Source organism: Asterias rubens, chromosome 7 (assembly GCF_902459465.1).
Source record: "Asterias rubens chromosome 7, eAstRub1.3, whole genome shotgun sequence".
Classification (NCBI taxonomy): domain Eukaryota; kingdom Metazoa; phylum Echinodermata; class Asteroidea; order Forcipulatida; family Asteriidae; genus Asterias; species Asterias rubens.
In genome coordinates, this window is record NC_047068.1 from 17,390,890 (window position 1) to 17,418,379 (window position 27,490).

The window sequence follows — 27,490 nt, forward strand, 5'->3', positions numbered from 1 at the left end:
TTTTGTAACGCATATAAGATACCCAGTGTACCTATCGAAAAGAGAAGGATTTCGCCCCGGGTGTTCCCGGTCCGATCGGCAGCAAAATTGCACCACAGCACCTTGTAAAGCATTACATGGTGCTACCAGAATATTAGTATGATTGCCCCGTGCTTAGCCCGCTCATGGGGGTTCCATTGTTTGTGATTAAATTTACTTCATTATTATTATGTTTGACAACTTGGACAGAGCACCTCTGGGTCAAAAGAATTACGGATTTATTTTTAACACATGTCATGACATGGCGAAATGCGCGGATACGAGGGTGGGTTTTCCCGTTATTTTCTCCCGACTCCGATGACCGATTGAGCCTAAATTTTCACAGGTTTGTTATTTGATATAGAAGTTGTGATACACGAAGTGTGGGCCTCCCTTGGGCAATACTGTTTACCGAAAGGGTCCAATGGCTTCAAGTCATGTTTGACGCCTTGGATCGGGCACCACTACATGTAGGTCAGGAGATGTTTAGGAGGTTCCAAAAGATACATAATTAGTATGCTTAGCCTGGTCGTGGGTTCCAGTATTTTCTTATTTTATGTAAATAACACTACATGCGTTAAAGGAACACGTTACCTTGGATCGGACGAGTTGGTCTATAAAAAGTGTTTGTAACCGTTTGTTATAAAATACATAATGGTTGGAAAGATGTTGTAAAAGTAGAATAAAAATAATGATCCACACAAATTTGCCTCGAAATTGCGTGGTTTTCCTTTTACTTTGCGAACTAACACGGTCGGCCATTTTTGGGAGTCATAAAAAAACAGGATCTATGGAAAAGCTGAAAATAAAAACCATGTCGAAATATACCATTATTATTCAATAGAGATGTATTGTAGTCCTTTGGTTGGGGAGCGAGGAAACTAGTAAAACACACATAAATCAATGAGCTGGCTGGGACATAATTTTTACACGCCTGACAAATCTATGCATGGATATTCTTTAGAAGATTTTTTTTTTTAATAGATTCACATGGTTCGTTGAATATAAGGGGGCTGGTTGTGGTGACAACAACATTTTTATCCTTTTGACAACCATAACACCTGTAGTTGCGATAACGTAACCCTCCTGCGTAACCCTCCTGCGTAACCCTCCTGCCGACGGCATAATGGCTGATGGTTGCACTTTGGTATTGTCACTTTTCAACTCGGCTCCTTTGCGTGCTGTCTGGTACCTTCCATACATACATTTTGTTGTGAAGATTTCAATTGTGTAAAGGTTTATGAACATTTCTAATTTTTTTATTTTTATCCTTTCCTGTAATTGGCATAACATCTGATCTATCGAGAGCTATATTCTTCTAACCATAAGATTTGATTGCCATTAATTTTAAAATTTGCTTTCTTCTATTATCATAGGTCGTGTTTACACTTCATGATTATAGCACATGTGCATCACGTGCATGCTTTGGGGAAACTTGACACGATTTAGTTTAAAGAATAACCTGGGAGTTTGAAAGTCAACTATTCTTCTACCAAATGTATCAAAAACTGTTGCAGAAAACAATATAATTATTTCATATTTTATTTTATATTCATTCAACTATAGAAGTAATTTTGATTTATTCCTCCATGTTTTGACACACTAAGGTCCAAAAAATAAAACAAAAGCTACCTACATTGTGAAGTGAAAGACTGGAAAACTAAGTATTGCTACATGTCGGCTTTAAAGCAGAAACAAAAGTATATTAACTTAAACTTACAGAAAAATAGTACTATTTATGTAAATATTTATGATCAAGTACGCAGTTAAAGACTATAATAGCAGTTTTGGTGTCTGGTAGCACTATACTCTGTGTTTTCCAAGACATAGAAAACAAATCACCATCACATAGTAGGCATACCACAAATTTGAACCCAAGACTTAAGCAATCTAGAGCGGATATATTAACTACTAGATCACAAAGTGCCCAATGACAAGGTGCTGTTCAAATCATGTAATTAGCAGACTGTACCATAAATATATAAAAATTGTACTATTCTTTATCCCACTTTTTTCAATTTTAAAATTCAAATCACACCCATATAAAAAATACCACCATTAACATAGGCCTATCATTTAATGTATAATGTACTTTTTACAAAAAATTGTATTTACTTTTTTTTCCACTCGAGAAAAAAAGACGGCCTATCTGTACACAGTACTGTATCAAAACTTGCACGATTTTAAGGATGAGAAACTGGTGCTACAAAAATGCTCAGTTGAAGGATTCCATTTTAAAGTTAAAGGGGCCTATTCTAATCTTTCCCTTGCCCATCATATCAATGGACGCCTACTTTTGCTATTTGTTTATTTCTATGAAAGTTTAACAAACAACTCAATATGGATGGAATCAACTTCAATTGCATAATGCCATATAAAGCAATATGTCTCGTACTTCAACACAAACATGTACATGTAGCTCTACATACATTGTAGATAAAGCTTATAAAGCGCCTTACATCCATGACTGGACCCCATGGCACTGTACAAATTAAAATACATGTACCTTGTAAGAAAAAATATTTATCACTTTAAGACGCCCACAGGCCTGCATGCTTCGTTTTTGAAAGGGCAAGGGCACCAAGGCATTTTCTTCTTGGTAAAGGGCACCCTATGAAGAAATTGTTAATTTCTAATGGGGGCATTTAAAGCGCACCAATAGGCAATGACCATGGGGCACAGAGGCAATGACCATGGGGCACAGAGGCAATCGCCTTGATTGCATCCGTGTGAAGTATCAGGCCTGCACCCACCCATCGGGTGTGATAAACACTCTATAAGAACCTTGTTTTATTATAACAGCATAAGTTTGTGCACAGTTGTATAACTTAACTTTTAAACCAAGCAACTCCTTTACCACATTGCACCACTCTAGCTCAGTGTAGATTGGATTAGATGCACTCTGAAAAGGTTTTTAAAATATGTGCCACTTAGGGCTTATAATTTCTCTCTATATATTTATGTACAGTTGTAGGTTAAGAGACATGGCCTGTACATAGCATCAGTTCCACAGCCTTCCCGTGTAGGGGTTTAACTGTGGAACGTCATTGGCTGGCCGACACGATGTCATAGTAACCTACCACCATACTACAATGGTGGAGACGATGGAACTACGCAATTTCAAAATTGAGTTTAAACAAGGAAAGATCAAATTAATTATATTTTTGGTTGAGGTTTACTTGAAAAGTCTATAGATGCTATCAAGATAAATTAGTCGTTTCCGTCAGAAATAGCAGTATGAAGAAACAAGCCAAAGTGGGCAACCGGGCGTGAAGTCTTCAAAAGTTTTTTTTTTGTAAATTTATATGCCAAAGTATTGGCAACTTCCTCCCTGATAAATAACATCACAAAGGGGTTCAAATTAGCACATGGACAAACGTCTTTTCTCAGTTTCATTCTCTCACACATCTTGGTGTTTCTTCTCTTTACAACTTTTGAACCAAAGATGGTATCAACATGGAGTATAAACAGTATCATTTAAGCATAGACTATGCTCTTTTCAAATATATAAAAAAAAAATTAAATGACCTGGGTTAAAAAATGACTAATCTTGCTTGATTGCATCGCATATTGTAAACAAGTAAATAAGTAGACACAAATAATTGGTTACAACCCTGAACAAAATATCACCATCACCTCACACATAATGTTTACAATAAGATTACAAAATTTACCTCTAAACAAAATAATGTAGTTTCCCTGAAATAAACGCTTGTTGAAAGCAAATTTTTCGAAATGCTTTTGAAGGATGTAGTTCCACAGATCTCCTATAAGGGGGCGTCACATGCCACCCTAACCTCATCCCGACTCTCCTTTACTTCCCTGTTAAAATAAATAAAAATTTATCATGAAACTCTAAGATGTTTCCCCTGTATCAAAATTGTGAATTGCCAAACTGTATAACTCTGTAATTTTACTGCCTTATAAAAAATTGTATCAATTAGTGAAAATTTTAAATGATTTGAGGTTGAACAAAGCAGGATTCTGAACTAACAACTTGATTAACGTGCCGGCGCTCTAGCAACTGAGCTAGCTAGCCCTTCATGTATGTGTAGGGGATGCCACTTTTATATTTCAAATATCAAATAATAAAACCACAAGGGAGGGATACTGACCGGGTGAAAAAATGTGTCCAAAATGTTAATTTTTCCTGCCAAGGACACCAGTAACAACTGCAGAAAGACACTTACAGGTTTTTTATAGACACACCCTGCACAACTATGTAACAACATTTACATGCTTACAACTTTTTACATTTGACTTAAACAATAAGACTTGTAATGCGCACATATCCATCCTGCTGTGTGTCCAGACTGGAGTTCTACAGGGGTACTGTTTTTCGAAGGTAATTGTGTACTCAAAATGTACTCGGGCTCGTAACCAACTGCAGTCAAGCATATGTTTGAGACATGACCTTTACTATCATTTTTTGGCTGTGTGGGCATTGGTAAAATTTGCGTATGTTTGCTGCCACAACTGAGTATTTTGGTACAAGTCGTTTGCAGCCTCTAGAGGTCAAATCTAAGAGAGTCTAAAGAGGTGACTAGTTACCTTTACTCCCCTTCTTGAATTCCAGGGAGGATGAGAAGATTCAAAATCTCGAGTTCCCGTCTGGTCCGTCCTTCAGGAACTCGTGTCCGAGACCATTACCACACTTATTGCAGGATACCTGAATTACAGTCACATCAGATAAACAAATGTTATAAAAGTTGTCAAGCAAGCCAAATTTGCACTTCTGTTTGATTTACTGAAACTCAGGAAGTGATAATTATTGTAACTTATGATTGCCGCAAGAACTTTTGATAGCAATATTTCTGTTTTTAAAAGCCAGGCAGGTAGGTGTATGGATGGACATACAATTGGAACTAACAGTGTAGCAGTGGTGGACTGCACAAAGAAAAGACTAGTCTTATCTTAAGCTAGGATGAGTTACTCGTTCCAGCTTTTAGGACTAGCCCATAAGTTTTTAATATCTCCGCAGACTTGTCCTAAGTTAGGACTAATCCTATCTCTTTGTGAAATCGACCTCTGGTCTTACAACATCTCATAAAATAAACCAACCTTCAGAGCATTGCCACCCTCTGACCTTTTGGAAACACTGTCTGGATGGACAGTTTCTGTGAAAGCTGGCCATGGGGACGAATGCTTGAACTTTGACACACTGTTGAATAATTCATGACCACAGCTAGAGCAAACATAAACACCTGGGGAAGAATTAATACAAATTATTTCCATGAGTAGCTTACAATTTTTATTTTAAAATTAAACAATAGGAAATGTTTTCACATTCCTTTACCTCTAGTTTTTTTGTTTTAACCTGGTGAAAAGTCACTTGGCAACTTTGTACTGCACCACTCTGGGTCTCATAAGGTTTATTGCGAATAGCAAAATATCAAAAGAGGGCGCTATTGAACCCACACAAAGGTATAGGTGTTGCGTGCGCGAGTCGTAGAAACTGCATAGAAACCGCCCCATATTCCTTCTCACAAAGCATTGCGGTTCTGAATCGCGGTAAAGCTTATTGTAGGCTCATAATTATACTAGTAAAGTACCGTCCAACATTATGACAGGCCTAGACCCAGTGACTGGGGTGCTGGATTCCTTTTTTCACAATGTTGAAAATATTGGTCAGATTCCTTTCTTTTTTTCTTTTCTTTTTTGACATAATCGGTCATCTAGTACTACTGTACTAGGGTAGGCTAGCCCAGGTTGGACTCCTCCGTTGCATGCAACGCGACGGCACTGACTGACGTGACGTGGTCCTACCAGGCCTATGACTGGTGATAGTGTCAAAATTTCGAGAAAAGGAATCTAGCGCCAGTCACTGGGTCTAAGTACATCAGTACTCTGTGTTTATCACATGTTTAAAGTCAATGTCTATTCTAATTTATAACACAGTACAAGCTTTCTCCCCGCTCATTGGTTTAGAGCGCGTCACATGACATGTCTTAGTTTTGCTAGACGACGGCCGTGTGATAGTGCGTCGGTTTGCCGTGCGCTAGTCCGAAGACTAGCACACGGCGTGCATTACCCAGACGTCCGTTGCGTGTACGAGGATGATAAATTAATAGTCTGTAACAATTTCGGATTGCACGACACTACATGCAGCACAGTAAAAGTCTGTATTCGCGTCGTCCGTGGATTGTAGCATTCAGGTCTGTAACTTAATAATATTATAATAGTAGAGTATTAAGAAATGTTTGGGGTGTTATAAAACAAATATTGACTGCTTTTACTCGTGCAATGGTTAAAACGATAACTCCCTCGGTGATCCCCATAGCGTTCTATTTTCCCTCGGCTTTGCCTCGGGAAAATAGAACGCTCTGGGGATCACCTCGGGAGTCATAGTTTTATTTAACCATAGCACTCGAAGCAGTCAATATTTGTATACTAGTCAATGTTACAACAATGACCCTTGGTCTTCATCGGAAATGTGGGTGGGTGGGTCAAAATCAAAAGAAATAACTGAAAATCGAAATTCACTTTTTGTATATATGAAAAGTTGAATGAATAGTCCATCCACAGACGATCTATCAAACATCAAACATTATGTTTGTACACTAACAAAGATGATTGTGATGCGCTGTGTATGTATAAATGCGTGTACACCCGGCGTTTAATAGTCATGTGCTGTTCACTGGACACACTGACTGACAGATACTTCTAGAAACTATAATAAGGGAGCCTTATAAAGTTATAGTTTCTAGTAGAAGTAACTGACAGAGAACTGTTGTGAATCATAGAGTATGACTATGAGTGACAATATTTTGTATAAATTTTGTTTTTATTTATCTTTCTTACCTGCATCGAAGTGGTTTTTGTATTTTTCTCCTCCCCACCCACAGAACGACATTTTGTCAAAGTTAAACAACACCACACTTCCTAAAAATTCACACCAGATGAAAATTGTTCAATCCCGACTGGACAGCAAAACTTATACAGAGCAGTCAGCAATCACAACAACATGAGAGCAACAAGCTTCCGCATGTGATGATAATGAATGATGATGCAGTGCTGTGTCATATCGTCGTGTGTACTTTATTTTTTTTATGAGTTTCCGAATGGTTACTTCTCACCAATAGGTGGCGCACGTCAACTTTTAATTTCATTTCAGTCTCAACTAATGGCATTTTTATGCAGAATGCACCTCAAAATGTTAAAGGTGCTAATTTGAACGAACATGCCCTAAACAAATTATTTTTCTTTGTGGCAAATAGCTCAACTTTGGCCCGCATAATAGTCTTAATCACAATTGAGTTAGAAAGAGATATTCTAAAAATAAAAGGAATTGATTTTATTAAAACTGAAATCCTTCTCAATTAACTACTTTTTAATTTCAGTTTTGTGAGCGGTGCATTTTATCGCAATACTGAAATGGGCTCACTGAGATCTCAATTAAGTTGTTTTGAGGAAAAAGTAGACCAAAAAATACACACAGTAAGAAGAGAAACAAAACAAGAACATACAAATAAGTACCCTGACAGGTTTAGTGCATTACATGCTGATAATGTTAAATCATTCTTCTTGCATTTCACTGAATTATTTGCATCATTTGTTTACCCCATGCATCCTGAAAACAAAGCCAGACCACAATCATATCGATCAATACCCGATACTTAGAAAACTTATTTTGAAGATTTTGTCTTGACTCTGTAACATGACAGAAGGCATCTAAAGAAATGTTTAACATCCATCAAAATCCCCCACCAAAAACCCTCCAAAATCTATACATGTACATGTAGTTGCTATTATCGATTTAGTTTTGAGGAACGCTTCCTTCTTTAAATGGATTCTTGGGAAATGTTTCCCACTCTCTTGCTGGATCAACCAGCCAGGGCATGTTGGCCAGTGGCCTTTGTCATGAGCCTTTGTTCTTACAACCCTATATTTATGATGGAATAAAATATATCAGACTTTCAGTCAAAAAAACAACTTATTAATACTTAATACCAGCACAATTGTCCTTAGAAACGATGAGAAAAGACGCCACACTTGTTTCTTAATTTTACTTGTCATAAAAACATGCACAAATTCCACGACACAAAATGTCAACCACTTTGGTGTACTACAAACAAAATAATGAAAATTTCACAGAATGATTGTGTGGTGTGTTTATTGAAAACTGATGACCAGAAATGCTTCCCACACAAAACCAATGTTGCCCACAAGTTTTATCACAACGCATATGGATTGCAAACAGAAGACCTCTACAATGCAGCCTTCTCATTTAAGAAATCAAATTTATACCCTGCCTGGTTCGACAAGTTCTATAATTTGGGTGTGATCCCTGGCTACACGGCAGTTAACGGTTGAATGGCTTCTGACTGGCACCCCTGAACAAAGATATTGACAAAAATAGGGATACCGCCAATATAGGGCTAGATAGCTCAGTTGGTAGAGCGCCGGCATGTTAATCCGGAGGTCATTGGTTCGAATTCCACTCTAGTCAATTCTTTGTTCAACCCCCAAAAATCATTTACAAATTTACCCAGTCAGTTTCCCTTGTGGTTTATATTGATAAGTTCTATATTAGGAACAGTAAGACACAATTCTGTAACTGTAGGCTAAATGTGTTTAAAAAAAATGTTTGCTTTATTTTGTTCAAGATCAGCATTTAAAAAAGACATAGATGTGCACAAATTATAGTCAGTTTAGGAAAATTTCCCTCTTGGAAGTGGGGGCATAGATGCAAACCAAATTTTAATTAAGAAACCCAAAATGAAGTTTTTGTTGGGCAAGTAAAAACATAAGTGCCTTAAAATCATCAAAATTAACATTATAGAGTAATCCTAATAATAGAACATTCCATTATGTACAAGCCCATATCGCTCCTTGTTTATTTATACGTCAAACACCTTAAAATGAAACCTTGATAATCGGTGCCCAATTTCACAGAGCTGTTAACACAAAGTAGCTAAGCACAAAACAATTTTGCTTACCAGAATAAGGTGACCATCCAAACTACACACATACCATTTCTGACATATGAACTACTTTTTTTTTGCTTGGCAGAAATTTGTTAAGCACTTTTGTCTTTTAGAAGCTCTATGAAATTAGGAATAGCTGTTTACACAAAGTGAAACTTCAAAAACATCACAGAGGCCATGACCTCTGTTGCCCATGGTCTTGGCTTTGGTGCCCTTTCAAAAGTTTTCAAGAGACTTGTATATTTCCTAATGGAAGTGCCTTTTGCAAAATGCAAATGGACTTGCCCTCTCAAAGATGAAATTCCAAGACTGCCCCTCAGCAACATAAGTTCCATGTAGCAATGTTACAGCAGACCATACGGCAATAAGAAAATCTTTGCAAACTTGAATTCCTTTGCATAAAGTTTGTGTAGGTTTGCCCCTACTTTTAATATTCCATGCAATATTCATATTTATTTGAAGAGGAAATAAATGTCTCATTGAATAAAATTTAATAACAATCAACGAGGGAAACTTACTGGGTAAATGTTAATGTGGGGTTGAACATTCTTTGTTCTTAACATTCTTTGTTCAACCCCTAAATGAACAAGTTTTACCTGCTTTAATCAGGACAACACAGCCCCTCTAAGGATTCCAGCTTTAAAATAAACCCTGTAATTGCGTCATGTTTAGATTGCAATCTGCAGACCATAGGTAAATGACTTTCTGTGTAAACGCAACCACTATCATTATTCATAATTTTCAGTAGAGGTTATAAATGCAATGATGACATCTATCTGAATTATCCCCTTCTTTTGTTGCTACATGTCTGTGTTTTGCACTTCGTCAGCCTAGACTCTCCCCGACCCTCCCTATACAAGCATCACCTACTGGCCTGGCCAGCGGAACATCTTTCAGCAGGAGAAACAAACAAGTACGAGAGCTTTGACACAACGGATGAGGAATACAAGAAACAAGGGGCTGGTGTTGCATTCGCCAACCGTCAGAAATACTGCCATTTGAAGAGGATTGCATCCTTGATAGCGTGTGTGTACTGCGCTGGTACCCAGTACAGCCAGTAGCGAGATTGCTCCGTCGGACCAAGTTGAATGGCCTAGTTTTTAGAAACAAAGAAGGAGAAAAGACAAGTGTTAAGGTTTCAATGTGGATCAGTCAGATTTGGGATTTTGGTTTGCATTGTGAGCAATGTCACTGGCACTTTATGATAAACATGATATCAAGTTTATTTGTATACAAGCAACGTAAATGGTGTACTGTACATTGTCTAAATCAGAAAAATAAATGAAATGGTAATTGTGAAATAGCAGGTTGTATCGCAAACTTGGGTTTGATCCCTGGCTATACCATAGTTACATGTTAATTGATTATGACTGGCACCCGGAACCTTAGGGTGAGATAGCCCAGTCTGACGAGCTACAGCATTTTAATCAGGAGCTCCAAGGTTTAAGTCCTGCTCTAGTAAGTTTTTCTTTGTTCAATTCAGCATCCATTTTCAATAACATATCGTGCATAGTCCCACCTCCGAGCAGAGTAAGCTCTTTGAAACATCTTGACAAAAACAATCGGCTCTTTTCAGAGCCAACATTCCTTCCATTTCCAATAGAGATGTTCACATGCGTGTCCCAAATAGAATTACTAGAAGTAGTTACTTCTCATTTTATATGTCTTCTCTAAATTCTACTTTAAAATTGTTTCATATCTTTAGGCACCAAGATGTAATGAGTTATACAGAGCCAAATTGACTCTCTGTATGAAAACATTGACAACTTGGGATACTATTATCCATCATACAGGAGAACAATGTAAGCGCTATGATACATTAGCGCCAACGCACTATTTAAAGGCAGTGGACACTATGGTAATTGTCAAAGACTAGCCTTCACAGTTGGTGTATCTCAACATATGCATAAAATAACAAATTTGTGAAAATTTGAGCTCAATCGGTCATCGAACTTGCAAGATAATAAAGAAAGAAAATGCACACTTGTCACACGAGGTTGTGTGCGTTTAGATGGTTGATTTCGAGACCTCAAGTTCTAAATCTGAGGTCTTGAAATCAAATTTGTGGAAAATTACTTCTTTCTCGAAAACTATGGCACTTCAGAGGGAGCCGTTTCTCACAATGTTTTATACCATCAACCTCTCCCCATTACTTGTCAACAAGAAAGGTTTTATGCTAATAATTATTTTGAGTAATTACCAATAGTGTCCACTGCCTTTAAGAGCTATTTATCAACATACATCTCAGATAACTTCTGAACTACTCACCATGATATGATATTGTTCATGTCCCTCTATGGGTTCACTGATGACATTCTTAATGGAGCTCATTGGAAGCTTTTCTGTCCGCTCTGTCAGAAAAAAAAATTCACAAAAGTTTGTAATTGCTTTATTGTTATAGGATTTGAGGCATTGCATGGTGAGGTATCAATATATATTTGGTTTACGGTAACACCATGTGTGTATTCACTTGCCAGGTAGAGTTTGTTCTTTAGAGAACCGTCTTTCTTTATTCTACTCCTGCGAAGTAGATTTATCAGAGGTTCAGGAGACTTCTCAGTTCTAAAAAGAACAGTCCTGCTTTGTTAACTACTTCCCGGGCGGAAGGTATAGTAATTGGCTGGGACTACTACTTTAGCTTTTAGGATCGTACTATTTGACTGCACTACGGCGGAGTCAGTTCTTGAATTGGTCTCATTGTTTCGACTAACTTGCTCTAGTCATCGTCAGGAGACTGGTGTATTGTTAATTATTTAAAATAGAGACCAACAGTGACTTGTTCACTGGGTATTAAAGCAAGACGTCTACAATTGTGACAGTGCTTACTTCATGTTTTACTTTGGCCATTAGTTATCTGGGTACCCAGTCTTTCAAGTGGCGAATAAAGAAGTACCACAAGCAGATTCCAGGCTAAAAATTGGACGGAGGCTACAGAGCCCATGTCCTTCTGTTGCCTTTTTTATAATTTTTTTCAAAACTTCTGTTATTTTACACAATTATAAAAGATGTATATTCTAACCTTTTGTGCCTATCCAGAGTTGATCGATTTCCAATTTGAATGTGAGTCGTACTTTTCCACCAGCCTTGTTGTACATGCCAGATATTGGCACTGACGGTAATGCATCCTGTGCAGATGAAAACAAACGTCAATATCAAATCTTTGTCAAATTGTATTTCCAAGAGTATGAAGCATCTGAATTTGAACCTTTTATCAAGTTATCAAGTCCTTAAAAGGGATTTTCCACATTTGGTTATTTGAACCCATTGTTTGCTTAAATCATTTATAGTTGGAGATAAATACAATAACACTAACAAGTGAAATTCCATTTCAAAAGATGGTAGCATTTTTGAGATATTTTTGAGAACCTTTAGCAATATTGTCGACACAGAAAGAATAATTTGCAATTAAAATCCACAATCTGAAAAGTAACCCTTTTCATATTTAAATTTGGGGGGGATAAAAAGTAAGCCTGAACTTAAAAAAAAAAAAAAATCACTAAAGTGAAAAGTTTCTCAAATATGCATTAAATACTATCCAAAACTGCTGTACTTCTTTCAAAGTAAGTTTTTTTGCCATTAGTTTTCACTGATATAAAGGTTCCGAGAAAAATTCATATTAAATTTCTGAAGTCTTAATTCAGACTGTACCTTTCTGCCCTTGATGCCAGGCATGATGTCTTCTGGTTTGCCTTTATCAAGAACCTTCTTGTGCATCTTCTGTTTGCTCAATGCCTCCTTGGCAGGGGCTCCTATAGTTCATACAACAGCCAATGAGAAAAACAGAAACAAGTGAAAAATTAGAATGAAATATTCTACACCGAATGAACCATTATTGCATCTTGAGTTATGTCTGGCACAATGACTTCATTGATACAAGCAGTGATGTAGGTCCAAGTATAAAAAGTAGCTAAGCACAACTTATGCTTAAAATACTAAGTTCACTAGCCTTGACACTGGCATGTCACATGTGCAAATTGTGACTGGTGTCCTGCTCATTCTGCTAAGCAGACTATTATTCAGTAATATTTTCTGCTTTGGAAAGCTTCAGTATGAAATTAGTTATAGTGTACCTGCTTCATCTTTTTCTTTAGTAGTTCCCTTGGCAACAGGTTTATTGACTTCTAGAACATCATTGATGGTTGAACCAATCAGCATCAACTTGACCCCTTTGGTGACCTTTAGATCTCTCAGTGTTTTGTCATCTTTCATCAGACCTCTGTACATCAACTTCTGCATCCCTGATGGTACACCTTTAAGCATTACAAACAAAGGAAACAAATATTGTTTAATATCAGTCTTGTTTAAATCATGAACCATTAACAACAGTAACTTTTAAGTTTGTATAGTAGGCATTTCAAAGCACTTATTATTATTTATATCCAGACTGGTATTTGAAATTTCACAATTATGAAATCCATTTATATACAGGCCTGGAATAACCTGAAGGCCAAAGCCTCCGTTGCCCCTGGTCTTTAAGATGGTGCCCCTTCAAAAGTTTCCCAAAGACTTGCACATTGCAAAATAAAAATGGCCTTGCCCTTTCATTGCTCTCAAAGATTAAATTTCAGGCCTGTATGTTGCACTTTGTTATTGTTAAACCGCTTCAGCAGCCACTGCCAGAACATCTTAACGATAAGTCAACATGTAGTGGGTTCTTTTAAATGCAAATGATTACACAACACATGGGACTGGCTTTTTGTCTCATGAATGACGAAGCAATAATGGTGAAGTGTCTTCTTTAACAACACAAGTGTCAAGACTGGGACTTGAACCCACACTCTGCTGATCAGTAACACCTCAGCTTGAGTCCAAGTTAACCAGTGTGCATTTAACAAACCTGTTGTCGTCTGCAAGTGTATCTTGAGAGATGAAACTGTTCCATCAAGATCAAAACTAACATCATGTTTCTGTTTATTAAACACCACTTTAAAATCCACTGTTTCTTTTGGTTCCGCAGCTTCTGCTGCTTCTGCTGGCTCATCACTCGAGACTCTAGTCAGTTCAGCTCCGGCAGACACATCCATGGCAGTCTCCTTAGAATTCTCATCTTCTTTGCTACTGTTCTCCGTTGTCACATCGACAGTTGTATCCGGTGGCTCGCTGCCATTTTTTGTTTCTGAGTTTGTATTTTCACTTTGCTGGTTTGTGGATTCCGTCTTTGACCCGGTCGTTAATTTGCTCCCGTCCTCTGGATTGGAGTTCTCCGAGGTTGTTTCTGAAGGGGTGCATTTTGACTTCTCTAGAGTGTCATCAAGCATCTCAGCATCGCCACCTACAGAAATAAATCAAATCATCATTACATGTACATAATCATTCATGGCCTTATGGAGGAATAAAAATAACAGCCAGTTTACAAACTGGACACACACATCTTGAATGTTGATGCAGGCTTGAGTGCGAAGTCATGAGGAAGACAGCAATCAATGGGATGCATGTTCAAAATCATAGTAAATATGAATGACCCTTTTCTTGTCCTTGAACTAGATGATGGTGCATGTTTTGTTTGCTTTGAAATTGCTTGTACAAGATCACTATCAGCTTATTGTCCTTGAAATGGACATGTACAGTGTAGTAAAAAATTCCCTTATTAAAATCTATCCTTTTGTCTTAGTTATAAATAGTCAAGTTAGATGTAGAAGTTAAAGGGGGAATAAAGCATGGTTAAAGTAATCACTAATAAAGTTTATGGAATTTGGGCAACTTTCCAAGATACAGATTGTAATTGTATCACTTCTATTTCCAACTTTCCAAGATTCAGATTCAGTCAGAATCAGTCAGACTCAGATCAGTGATCACTCGCATTTGCAATTTATTTAGCAGGAGCAGTCATGGCAGTAGCTGCAGGCTACAATTGTACTAAGCAAGTTAGGCTAACCATGGAGCAATATAGGCTGGATGGACACTAATCAAAAGAATTCTAGTCACGGTCTAGTCACATAACTGATTTTTCAAGTCTCATCCCTCATCTCATAATTATAAATGATCTCAATCAATCAACAATCATCATCACCACACGTCACCAGCGAACAATTTTGAAACGATCACAAATGCTGTGCTTTCAAATACGATGTGCAAAATTAACATATGACCACGATTAGACTATTATGAAGAATCTGAGTCTGCCAAACATTCTTTCGATTTCGATCAACGATCATAAACACCTGCAATGACATTGCAATACTTTTTTTTACCTGGGTCTCCGCTGTTGGTCGCCATCATTGCTTGATGTTGCAACACCGGTAAATTATTTACTGCTTGAGGGCGCTCTGCAACATTACCCAGGACAAACTGATGAGGGTGCTCTTCTTCCCGCACCGTCTTGAAAAAAAAAGAACCACCCAAACGGGATGTGACACGATGGCAATTTCTTCGTCAAATTGGAAAGGCTTTTGCGGAGATTACAAGTTTTGGGTAAGTAAGAGTAAGACATTGCATTGGTCGTAGTATTGTAGATTTTTAAGCAAATATTGGCACTTAACATAGTACAAACAGAAATGTGGGTACTTTTCAACTCAGGTCAGAGTCAGTGCGCCCGGTTGGCAATTTTGCACGGTCACCCGGTCACAAGGATGATGGTCATGGTGGTCATCACGTGACGGGTTGGGTATTTCCCAAACTTGTTGTTGTTCCAAATTTCATGCATCCCATCCAACTACATTAAAATTTGCATAAAGCAACACTCCATGGTCATTATTTATCCTTGTGTCATATGTTTTCAGTAGGATAACATGAACATTGTTCACAATCAAAAACTAAATGTGTTTTTTTCAAATCATTTGTCCATTTTTTTAACAAAACACTTCATGGTGTGTTGAAATTTTTAAATAAAGTTTTGGTTTTACGTTGCGAGAGACAGTCCACCATTAACAGCGCTTATGCATGCACGACATTGGAGCAACGTCATATGTTTTCACACCTTTCATTGGTTGGTATTTTATTAAATATTCAGAAGCTAGTAAGTATGGCGTGCAAAATAAATCAAAAATATTCAATTACTACTTAACAAATTTAATTACATTTTTGTCTTAAGGCATTATTATGGCTACTATAATTAGAATCCAGAGATATCATAAGGCATGAAAGTAATACACCCCACCCCCTTGAAGCACACACACTAAACAATCCGTTTTCCCCCATTTCAGACCAGTATAATGTTTGGTTTCAGGAGATAAGAAACCAATATATGATATTTTCTCTTTAGTTTAATGTAGACTTAATATTTATTTCGCTTATCAGAATTTATTACAGTATGCAGTTAATATAAAAAAACAAAATTGTTGTCATTTTCACTTAAAATATTTTAATTTTTTCCCCATAATAATGGCACACCATAGAATCCCAAATAGTAACCACCTCACGTGATCCATCTAGTGACTAAAGCAGAATGAAACTCAATCTAGCAGAGAGTAATTTTGTTTTGAACTTTCGAGGTTGGATGATGTTTCTTTGACTCATTTGAATGTTGGCATAATAATGCACTAGTGATTTGTACTAAAAATCAATCATTTTATAAATGTTTGAGCATAACCAACGACATGAAACTTTATTCTCAGCATGATTAAGCCTGATGAAAATACAGACCGTGAGTAAACTGCATAGCTTCTCTTCTGTCAACGGTGCAGCTTGCACAATCTTGCGGTAAACGGTAATCAAAGTTGGGGTTCGAAAACATATGAGGGTCGATACAGATGACGCTACGATATCATATTAGCTGTTTCTATAAACTAGCCTACATAATTATTAATAAAAAATAGCGAGTCTGTCAAAATGGTAGTTGCGATAATGTAACCCTCCTCCCGACGGCCGCCAGGCCGGAGGGTTACGAGTTCGGTTCGAGCGGCAATGGTTAATCTGGTCCAACACATACAATTTCGAAAGCTAGTCACCAGATTTGCCCCATTTTTACCACTTTCAAAAATCATGACACAAATTCTGAGGGTACGAACTTAATCCGCAATGTCTAATTGCAGCCTGCCATAATACTCAAAACATCATTTAGGAAAATTTTTCGAAGAAAAATTGACAAAAACTTACCAGATCTTGGAGCGAATTCCCAGGTTCATATTTTGAACCTGTCGTATCGCTTTGCAAACGCATTATTTTGTTTTCGCTACATGTATTTTTATTTGTTAACCTTTTTTTGAATACAATTAGGCTTTAAAATATGTAAACAAGACACAATTATCACCTATTTTCCCATTGGTGTGAATACTGAAATCAATTTTGTCAAAGTTATTATGTCTCTGATATGCTCTTGTTATTATAAATCAGGAGCAGTTTCCACACTCTTTTAATCAGTAAGAAATTGACAGACTCAAAACGTCCCTCTGCCATTTCTAAATGAGCATTATAGCTATTGAAATAAAATAAAAACCATTGGTTTGCTCTTGCCATCCTCTTTCCAATGGTATAAAAGTTGTTGAGGTTTTGTGAAAAAAGGCATATATTGCCGGACTCCCTAATATAAGTTGAACTTTAAAGAAAGGCTCCCCACAACGACATGAGCGATTTTTTTGTTTTTATTTTATTTATTTATTTGACTTTTTATATATATTTTTTTATTTAATATGGTTTTATTTAAATTAATTAATTGGACCAACTTCCGGATCCTGCAACAATGTTTTTATTCGTTTTTACCCAAATATGAGATAATCCTTTGGTAAACAAAATTAGTGAAAAGTAAATGGCAGGATAAATCGAAATATTTCCATTATTATTTAGATATTTTAATAATTATTTATATTTAGCTGTTTCATAATGCAGCTACAGAGCTCCAGGATGCCATCCCACATATTGAGTTACAAACATAATTGATCACATCAAGACGACTTATTTTGTGGTATTTCTATTCAAAACAATCAGTTGACTACTTGGCAACATTATAATTTAGCTCACCAAGTTGACTCTGATAAAATAACAAGTCGACTTCTTGGCGTAATTTATCTCCCCTGCTATGTGATCCAGTTTGGGACACATCTTTTGCAGCATTTATGCTTTCAGATACAAATATGTTGAAATTTAAAAAAATCCTTTCATATTGTCCGGCAAGAAAAACGACGCATAATTAATGAGAAATCGCCACCGACGACTAACGTTTACTTACTTTTTACACCGCTCTGGCAGTGTAGGGCAAAATCGACCAATGAAAGTAATGTGGAAATTCAACAGCCAATAGAAACACTTGTCTGAGTGCTCTGGTACTGTGGCTTTCTCTCCACAGGCACACATAAAGTGCATGTACTAGTGCATACATACCCGGTACATGTTTTGACATACAGTCACACCACACACGTAAGTGGATTTGTTTATTCTGAGCGACAGTGCCTTGGGATTTTATATCTAAACTGATGCTTTCTACTTGCAAAGTAAGAACAAATAGTTGTTTGTTTTTGTTCTGTTTATTTATGTTGATTAAGTACATTGTACTTCTATTGGTGGATTTCAAGGAAGTTAGGGCTAGTCTTATCTCAAGTTAGGACAAGTTACTTGTTCTAATTTAAGACTACTCATATGTTTTTAATTGTCTCTTATGACTAGTCCTGACTCTTTGTGAAATAGACCCCTGGTATAATTGTTATTTTCTTTTTCCAATGGACACTGTTTATAAGTATTGTAATTAAAGGAACTCGTTGCCTTGGATCAGTCAAGTTGAGTTGGTCTTTGAAAAGTATCTGTAACTGTTTGCTGTAAAATGCATACGATTAGAAAGATGTTGTAAAAGTAGAATACAATGATCCACACAAATACGCTTCAAAATTATTTAGTTTTCCTTTTACCTCGGCTATTATTATTATCAAGATTATCTGAAAGTTATATTAAATCATTTAAACTGTTGCTTTTTTTACATAGGAGCTGGAGAAATGCGAGAACTTTGATCTATGTTTTATTTTAATCGTGTGAAGATACATTGTTATAATTATGTGCTGTGCTGTTATTATGGAAATTCTTAAAGTTATTATGGAAATTCTTAAAGTTATTATGGAAATTCTTGATGTCTGTATCCAACGATCCTTCAAAGTTTCAAACTGGTGTCTGCCGACTTGTGTCCTAGTATTTAATAATGTTATTGATTTTTATTTAATATTGTGATTTTGGGGGCAATAATTGTCCAAATATAAAGTGCTAACTGTACATGTGTTGATGCAATTATTTTAACATTACATTTCAATATTGTAAATGAGCCAACACTAAATCAGTACTGCAGTACAATACAAGTCTGGTCTCGGGCCAGTAATACCCAAGCCTTATATAGCGCACGTATCTACATGTACCAAACAAGGTACTCAAGGCGCTGAGAATATACAAACTTTCAGAAAGATAGGTTATTGCAGTGACGGATTCTGAGACCCAAGTACGTATGTAGCACTTGTAAGGGTTTACAAGGTGCTACGACGCATGAAGCAGCCACAACCAGGAACACTTGGGAGAATCCCTTCTCTTTTCGTTAAGTGCTCTGGGTTCTTTTACATGGGTTACACAACACATGGGACCAACGGCTTTACGTCCCATCCGAAGGACAAAGCAATGGTAAAGGGTCTTGCTTAAAGTCACCCGGAAGTGGTATTTTGTCAAAATATTGCTTTTGTCACTAAAATGTGTGTTTTGATGAGTGGAATATGAATAAACAATTAACTAGGGTTTTTAAAATTAGTTTCCATGTTATTTACAAATTTGAAAACAAGCCCGACCCGAGAGGGCGCTGTTTCTGACATCAATCGAGGCGCGATGATTTGAATGCAGTGCCAACACAAGAAAGTGACGCTTGGCGCACGCTAAAAATATGCCCTCAAAGTTGAAACAATACCTAATTTTTTTCACGTTAGGCAAATGCTCCTTTAGTTTCGTTCAGCTTTCAGGTACCTTCTTCAACTTCCCCACTAGCTGGAAAAACTGTTGGGATGGCATCATGTTTTAGAAAAGAACCTTCCTCTTCATGTAAACATATATAGTGTATTCCAGATTCTCGAAGCACGATGGCTCGAAGTGTTTGCTGAACAGCACTGGAAAAGACTTGCAAACTGACAATGCCCCTGGTTGACATTGCCGGAAGAATGCAAGAAAAAAACTTTTTCGAAAGTACAAACTCGCGACTAGGACTTGAATGTACTAGCACGTACGTGTGTTCGATGTTCGATCGAGGCAAAGTCTGCCTCGATTGACAACTTAATTTTTTTTAAATATATAAAGCATTAAAAAACAATTACTCAAAAAATTATTTTATTGTTGAGAAACATATACTCTACTGTTTGAAGAAGAACAAATTCTATTTCCGGGTGACTTTAAGGACACAAGTGTCACTGCTGGGGATTCGAACCCACACTCTGCTGATCAGACACACCAGAGTTTGAATTTGTGCTCTTAACCGCACGGCCACGACACTTCCATCCATTTAATACAGATAAGTTTCTGGACTACACTGCCAGCAACTGTTTGAAAGCACAAAAAAACCCATAACGATTCATTCTGTATAGTTCTTGAGGAGTGTCGCCATTGTATCAGGATAACATAATTAAAACTATAAAAATGCCAAAAATATATCAAATAAAGTAAACTTATATGAAATTACTTTGCAATAAAAAAGTACATTACAATAAAGTGTAATTGTCCATGATATAAAAACAAGAAATAAATGAAGAATACAGCAGTAAAAGTCAATTAATTCAAACAAAATTTAACGTCAGGTAATTAACAATTTTGCGCATACCAGCAGGTCCTTTTGGCTGGTAAATTCATTGCAAATTGCAACAGCTAGTTCTATTATCTAATTTAAATATTAATTAAGTTTTATAAATTGTGAAAATTCGCTGTAAAGTTATTGAGACTAATGACAAACTGCAAGTTAAAATGCTGGTTAAATTTTGGTCTGTTAATGAAAGTTTTACTTTCTGACATCTTGTCTACTGGTTTTGAGAAAACCTCTATTGGGCGAATAGACCTACTGGTTTTGTAGCGACACACCATTTTGGCAAAATGGTAGAAAACCTCTATTGAGCGAATAGGCCTACTGGTTTTGTAGCGACACACCATTTTGGCAAAATGGTAGAAAACCTCTATTGAGCGAATAGGCCTACTGGTGTTGTAGCTGCACACCATTTTGGCAAAATGGTAGAAAACCTCTATTGAGCGAATAGGCCTACTGGTTTTGTAGCTGCACACCATTTTGGCAAAATGGTAGAAAACCTCTATTGAGCGAATAGGCCTACTGGTTTTGTAGCGACACACCATTTTGGCAAAATGGTATGGAAAATCTTTTCTGGGCCAATACCTTTTTTTTTAAGCATCACAGCACACCATTTTGGCAAAATGTTATGGAAAACCTTTTCTGGGCCATACTGGTTTTGTAGCTGCACACAAATTTGGCAAAAATATGGTATATATAAAACCTTTTCTAGGCCAGTACAGCACTGGTTTTTGTAGCGGTTCACCATTGGGCCGGCATTGAACCAACGTTGGTCAAAATATGCAAATTTCAAAACAGGGTGTCAAAGCCATGCCAAAAGATGGCTTAAGATTGTGACATTTTAAAAAACTTATAAGTAATGTAATTTGTTTAGGGTTTTGTTTTTTCCCCTAAAATTGTAGATACTATTTGACAAGCCTTTTTTTACTTTTTTGATCGCAATGTAATAATTTGGGACAATTGATAATCAATATCACAACCATGGGAACAAATTAAATGGAAGTTGAACAACATACTGTATATCATTCAGTGCTTAAAACAGCATATAGGTAGAGCATTAGGCTGTAGGCTGTTTGTATTGTGTGTTTCTTAGAGTAGATTCACATATACAATGTATTTAAAGGTGCAATTAGTAGTAGATTTAATTAATTAACGTATTAATAATTACACACTGAACAATCTGCCCAGTAATGTGCCAATTCTGGGCCAATAGTGGCATACTGTGTTGGCAAAATACAGTGCCAGCATTGGCACGAGTGTTACTAATTTAAACTGTACTGGGCCAATTAAATACCAATGTGCAAAGAGTATTGGGCCAACCTTCTGCCAGCAGTGGGCCATATCTGGCGAGATAACGGGCACTGGGCAAATAGTGACATACATGTACTGTATGGCTCAATACAGAAGTACCAGCATCGGCATGAACATAATTGGGCCTGTACTGGGTGGGTTATGGCAACTGTACTGGGCCGATTAATTGCCAATGTGCAAATACTGTAAATGAGCCAACACTCTTGAGACCAGTATTATTATGGCCAATAAAACACACTTAGTGCTCATACGGTACTGGCCACTATCAGGGTAGTACAGTTGTATGTTTGCTGGAATATTTAAAGTTGTTACCCCCGCTTTCTTAAAACATGGCCCCGCCCCTAGAATGAGCAAGATCCGAGATGAGTCCACGTCTAAAAATGATCTTTAGGTATATACAATAACTGTAGAAATTTTCATACTTTTACCACAAAGTGCCTAATCGGCCTTAGCAGCTGAACTACACTTGTGGACAAGTCGTTTATGGTCCCATGCGGTGAGATAGTCGAGTTGCAGCGGTGCTCTCCGCGCTACATTGTAACTGCTGGTTGCGCGACTACTGCGCGCTGCCCGACTTCTACTCCCCATCAGTCGGCAACCAGTTCGTGCTAGAGCAGTGACAACTCACTACCTCACCGCGTGGGACCAATAACGACTTGTCCACAAGTGAACTAATGTAAGCATGCATGCTATCGGCACCTCCCGGTCTGCGTTGCTCCCCATAAGCACTGTTCGTCCAGATAAACCGTAGACTTGTTTCCTAGTCCTTACAGTACAGTCTTTATGTGATAATTATTATAATTGTCTCTTGAAACATTTTACCAAAGGTGCTTTTACCCAGGCACTGCTATTTGAGGTGATGCGTTGAAGGGTCTTTCATTCAATATCTTCTCAAATTTCAACGAATCCCAGATCGATAGGGCTTTCTTTTTTATAAAGTGTGCCAGTATGTTTTTATTGAATTTTGTTTAATAAACTTTATGTTAGTACTTGCACACTAAAACTAAATGCAATACTTGAATGCACCTTTAAATGATGTTTGACACCTTTGGGATTAACAACAATCGATCTAGCCTTTAAACCGGTACAAATCCTATATAATGCGACCATGTAGCTCTTGCTACATACTGTAGTGCAGTTAATTAACTACTCTTACGTGGTAGTGCAGCTAATTACAATCCTTTAAGCTAAAAAAACTTCCTTTCTCCATGGCGCTAAAATATAGTAGTCCCAGCCAACTTTCTATACCTTCCGCCCTGGTAGTACTTAAAAAACAGGAAAGTTCTTTTCAGAACTGAGAAGTCTCCCGAACATCCGATAAATCTACTCCATGGTAGTAGAATAAAGAAAGACAGTTCTCTAAGAACAAACTCTACCTGGCAAGTGAATACACACATGGTGTAATTGCAAACCAAACATTCATTGATACCTCACGCATGCAATGCCTCAAATCATATAGCTCTTGCTTGTTCTCTTTTTTTCACCTATATCCTTGTGTGTGTTTTTGCAGGAACCGGCTCTATTGAACTCCAGCCATCCGGACTTGTCGCCCTGTTTCCAAGAAACAGTGCTGTCATGGCTCCCACTACTCTTCATCTGGCTGGTCATGCCTTTCTATCTCTACTACATCAAGACAAACGATCAAGGCTATATCAAAGTCTCTTGCCTACACAGGATCAAAACGGTAAATTCCAAATTCCAAATTCCTCTTGTCTGGAAAACTGAAACATTGATAATGTTATTTCAGCTGGATTGTAGTACCTTTCTAAGTCTCTGTAGCTGTGTTCTGTTTTTCTTGAAGCCTTGTTACTATGCCACAGTAAGTGATTTGTTTTTACGCTGCAAATATTTTTGGACGATGAACTCTGCCAAGTGCACCAAAGTTGACTGCCAAGTTCAACAATATGCAACACCAATATGAAGTCACTTTCCTGCTGAATGCAACAAATTCAGTCAAAGAATGACACCTGAGTTGACTGCCGAATGCAACAGATTACAACAACCAGTTCCATTTGGTGTGTATTGTTTAGAATGGTTTTAGGGCCTGCAAATTGCAGCGTTTTAAAATAAAATGTAAATGACTGAAAAAACATAACTCCTGCTGCTTTCTGCCTGTGTAGGTTCTGAGTGCCCTTATGATATTGCTTCCAGTGGTTGATGTAGGATTAGCCATCTCTGAAATCATCTCACCAACTCAACAAGTAGCGGCAGTTTACCTTCTCACACCAGCACTGACAGCTCTTACCATGGTAAGAAAAAAACACCAGCGTCATTTTTGAATAAAATCCTACTCAATTATGTCAATTGATTTTTCTATTGCAGGAATAAATGGTTAAGTCAGGAATAATTAATAATTAACCCATACCCTCCCAAATCCCTCTATTGACCCCTTGTATGCACGTCACATGTGGCGACTGTGCCACGCTCACCATTTTGGTGGCCAATACATAGGTTAATGTGTAAACATCGCGTGGCCTAAAATGTGCACTGAATCACACAGTGACATTGACCACCAAAATGGCGCACCCTAGATTATTCTGATGATGACGTCAGGTGAATTGGGTCAATATGTTATTTGTTGGAATGAATGACTCCAAGGGGATGAGGGCTGTAATCATCCTTACTCGCAGCTAAGAGCTGAATTGCTACAACGCGTTTCAGAAGCAGGCATGTAAGGGTGCCTTTGGCTGCCAGCCACATCAACCCATCATGACCACGGAGCACAGCCAAGAGTTCTACATGTATCTAAGATTTCCAAACTATATCATATCTACTTGTGTTCAGTTAGTTGTGACATCAACTGACATGTTTTGGTACTTTTTTAAAGGCACTAGACACTAATGGTAATTACCTAAAATAATTGTGGGCATAAAAACTAACTTGGTAACAAGCAATGGAGAGCTGTTGATAGTATATAAACATTGTGAGAAACGGCTCCCTCTGCGAAAAAAGTAATTTTTCACTAAAGTATTTGATTTTGAGACCTCAGCCAATTGAGTTCAAATTTTCACAGGTTTTTTATTTTGTGTTGAGATACACCAAGTGAGAGGACTGGTCTTTGACTATTACCAATAGTGTTCAGTGTCTTTCAAAGGGAAACTGATCCTTTTTTTTCTCTTTCTCTTTTGCCTTGTCGGAATCTGTCTTTTCCAGATCGTGGTGTTTCTAATCATCCAGATTGAGAGAGTGAAAGGAGTCCAGTCATCATGGATGCTGTTTGTATTTTGGTGTATTCTGGCTCTCTGTGGTATTGTGGAGTTCATATCCAAAATATACACAGCACTGGAGCAGGTACGCTATACAATTCACCACACCATTTTGTTTATTATTTTATTAACTCTGATTGTTAAGCCAAGGACTTTTAGGAAAGCAAACTTAATCACTAAACTAGCCAAGATATTAACAGAGAGAAGACATTGAAGAAGTTCAAATTTTAGATTTTGGAGGAAAACCCCAGTGAATTATTCCAGGGAAAACCCATGCAGTCAGATAAGGGTCTGCAGTCCCAAACAAGCAACCTATGAATCGGGGTCCCAGAGGTGGATAGCCTTTTGTCCAGGCCTTTGTGGCTTGGACTGCTTCGTAGAGCCGCGGTCCCAATCAACTGAACCAGGAGACCACTCACGAGCATTTTCCAACTTGTTTTGCAGTTTTGTCGATGAGTTATTCATGGAGTTTGAAATGTACATTAACGTACAGTGTATGCTGACCCCCTGACATCCGTTGCTTCTGATTGGTTTGAACTTTTGCTATCCTCTTGGAAAAAAAATTGGAAAAGGCCCTCGTGGCTTCCCCACTCGCGTTAATGGTCTCCTGTTCGAGTCGCTTTGGACCGAGGCTCTACGAAGCTGTCCAAGCCACGAAGGTCTTGACAAAAGGCTAAGAGGTGGAAGACATAGGCAACCTGACTGCCGTAAAAGGGGGGGGGGGGAGGTCCTGGCTGTTACTTCCATTGGCTGCATTGCTCATTACCAATACATGCCAGTGGTGTAGTACTGCTGATTGGTCAGGCTCATCACCAGACTCAAGCTTGGTGGATTCTGATCAGCAGTGTGTAGGTTTCATGTCCAAGTCTTGACCCTTGTGTTATTCTAGCAATACACTTAATAACCATCGTTGTTTTGTCTTTCGGATAGCAGACTTAAAGCTGTTGATTTATTTGGGTGTCCAAAAATACATTGCATTATGTGGATTATTTTACGAGCAATCCTTAAATTCATAGAGTTAAACACAAACAAATTTTGGGTTGAGCAAAGACAAATTGAATGGAACAGGATTTGAACCTGCTACTTCAGAATTGACAGCCTTGTGCTCTGCTGACTGAGCTATATCTACATGTAACACTTATGTCGGAGTCTCCTTATTTTGTCAATAACTTTGTTTCAATTTGCCCAGTCAATTTCCCTTGTGAATTGCAACCAAATATATTCAGCATTAAATAAGTAGGCTTGTCTTTATCAAATCTGCATCTAATAGAGTAACTTGTTTTTCAAGGCAACTTTTTGAGATAAAGGTTTTTTCCATTTATCCAAACATTTCTTCTTGATTTTTATTTCCAGACACAGTTTGACCTGATCCGGTTTGTGACATTTTACATTTTCTATGCTCTGGGGCTAGTTCAACTTGTTTGTTCAGCAATCAAGGACGACCATCCGGAATATTCAATTGTGTCAGACACGGTGAGAAATTAGCCCAAAATGGGCAGATAGATTTCTAGAGAATTTCATACTATCGGTGATACTTGAGTATTGCATTAAAGCAAAGAGTAGATTTTATCGACGTGAAGCTTGCCAAATACTATAAACATATATGGACTGGTAATGAGATCGCTAGAACATGTCTATTTATTTAAGTTAGTTCGTTCTGTTTGTGAAGCCAAGGACAAGCGAACTTAATCCCTGTCCTAGCCAAGAACCCAAACGGAGAGATGGAAGACAGTCTCAGTTCAGATTCAGGTTTATTTCCATACCGTTAGTGTAGGTACAATGTAAGGGAAAAGTACCACATGTTATTATAGCACTTAATAATATTATGGGGAGGTCGTAGACAGGAAGCTTATAGGCTTGTACAGGGTCTGGCCTCTTAAACCTTTTTTTTAATATGAAGTTACAATCATGAGTTTTATAAATAAATAAACAAGCAATATTTATTATCTGGTTTATTCCTGAATAATTTAATTAAATAATTATTCATAACCTGATAAGTCAATAATTACAATTTAATAGAAAAATAACCATCTTAAACTAAAATTTTTTATTAATATTGAGTCACATGGCAATTTAAGTAAACTTTCATAAAGCACCTAGTTATATTTAACTGTGTTGAGAAGAAGAAGTTGCTTTTTGAAGTACTGCTTGCAAACTCTATTTGGAGATGTGGGAGACTAACCATAGAAACTTGTTCCAGTACAGGGAAAGCCCATGCAAGTCAGGTACAGACTGGAAACCAAATCCACGTAGTGCGCCAGCATTATTCGAACCAGGGTCCTAGAGGTAGAAGGGGAGAAAAGATACCTCTACGTCAACAGGACATCCTGCAAAAACACCCCCTACCC

At 37.5% G+C, this 27,490-nt stretch overlaps 3 protein-coding genes across 3 annotated transcripts in view; 1 reads left to right on the plus strand and 2 right to left on the minus strand.

Moving 5' to 3' along the window:
* Positions 1-1,244: 1,244 nt before the first annotated feature.
* On the minus strand, positions 1,245-7,040 carry LOC117292828 (methionine-R-sulfoxide reductase B1-like). The gene is made up of 4 exons (XM_033774991.1): positions 6,820-7,040; positions 5,080-5,222; positions 4,570-4,687; positions 1,245-3,840 (listed from the first exon to the last, which is right to left on the minus strand). The coding sequence occupies exons 1-4, from the start codon at positions 6,869-6,871 to the stop codon at positions 3,833-3,835; spliced, it is 321 nt and encodes a 106-aa protein (XP_033630882.1). The 5' UTR covers positions 6,872-7,040; the 3' UTR covers positions 1,245-3,832.
* A 1,427-nt stretch (positions 7,041-8,467) lies between these two features.
* On the minus strand, positions 8,468-15,208 carry LOC117292169 (ubiquitin domain-containing protein UBFD1-like). Its single transcript, XM_033774108.1, has 7 exons — positions 15,137-15,208; positions 13,783-14,217; positions 13,016-13,195; positions 12,594-12,694; positions 11,965-12,070; positions 11,214-11,296; positions 8,468-10,038 (listed from the first exon to the last, which is right to left on the minus strand). The coding sequence occupies exons 1-7, from the start codon at positions 15,162-15,164 to the stop codon at positions 9,928-9,930; spliced, it is 1,044 nt and encodes a 347-aa protein (XP_033629999.1). The 5' UTR covers positions 15,165-15,208; the 3' UTR covers positions 8,468-9,927.
* Positions 15,194-27,490, plus strand: part of LOC117292168 (multidrug resistance-associated protein 1-like) — a 33,870-nt gene continuing 21,573 nt past the window's right edge. Inside the window, exons 1-5 of the mRNA XM_033774107.1 lie at positions 15,194-15,356; positions 23,447-23,620; positions 24,057-24,185; positions 25,090-25,227; positions 26,496-26,615. Coding sequence (XP_033629998.1) covers positions 15,237-15,356; positions 23,447-23,620; positions 24,057-24,185; positions 25,090-25,227; positions 26,496-26,615 — 681 coding nt within the window. The 5' untranslated portion in view covers positions 15,194-15,236. The remainder of the gene's footprint in view (positions 15,357-23,446; positions 23,621-24,056; positions 24,186-25,089; positions 25,228-26,495; positions 26,616-27,490) is intronic.

What these genes read in the sequence shown, in the direction of transcription:
- LOC117292169 (XM_033774108.1), bottom strand. Translation starts at nt 15,164, where the DNA reads ATGATGGCGACCAACAGCGGAGACCCAG. An exon ending in ACACTTGCAGACGACAACAG is followed by an intron (nt 13,196 to 13,782) that starts GTTTGTTAAATG and finishes TAATGCTTAAAG; the next exon opens with GTGTACCATCAGGGATGCAG. An exon ending in ATGAACAATATCATATCATG is followed by an intron (nt 10,039 to 11,213) that starts GTGAGTAGTTCA and finishes TCTAAAAACTAG; the next exon opens with GCCATTCAACTTGGTCCGAC.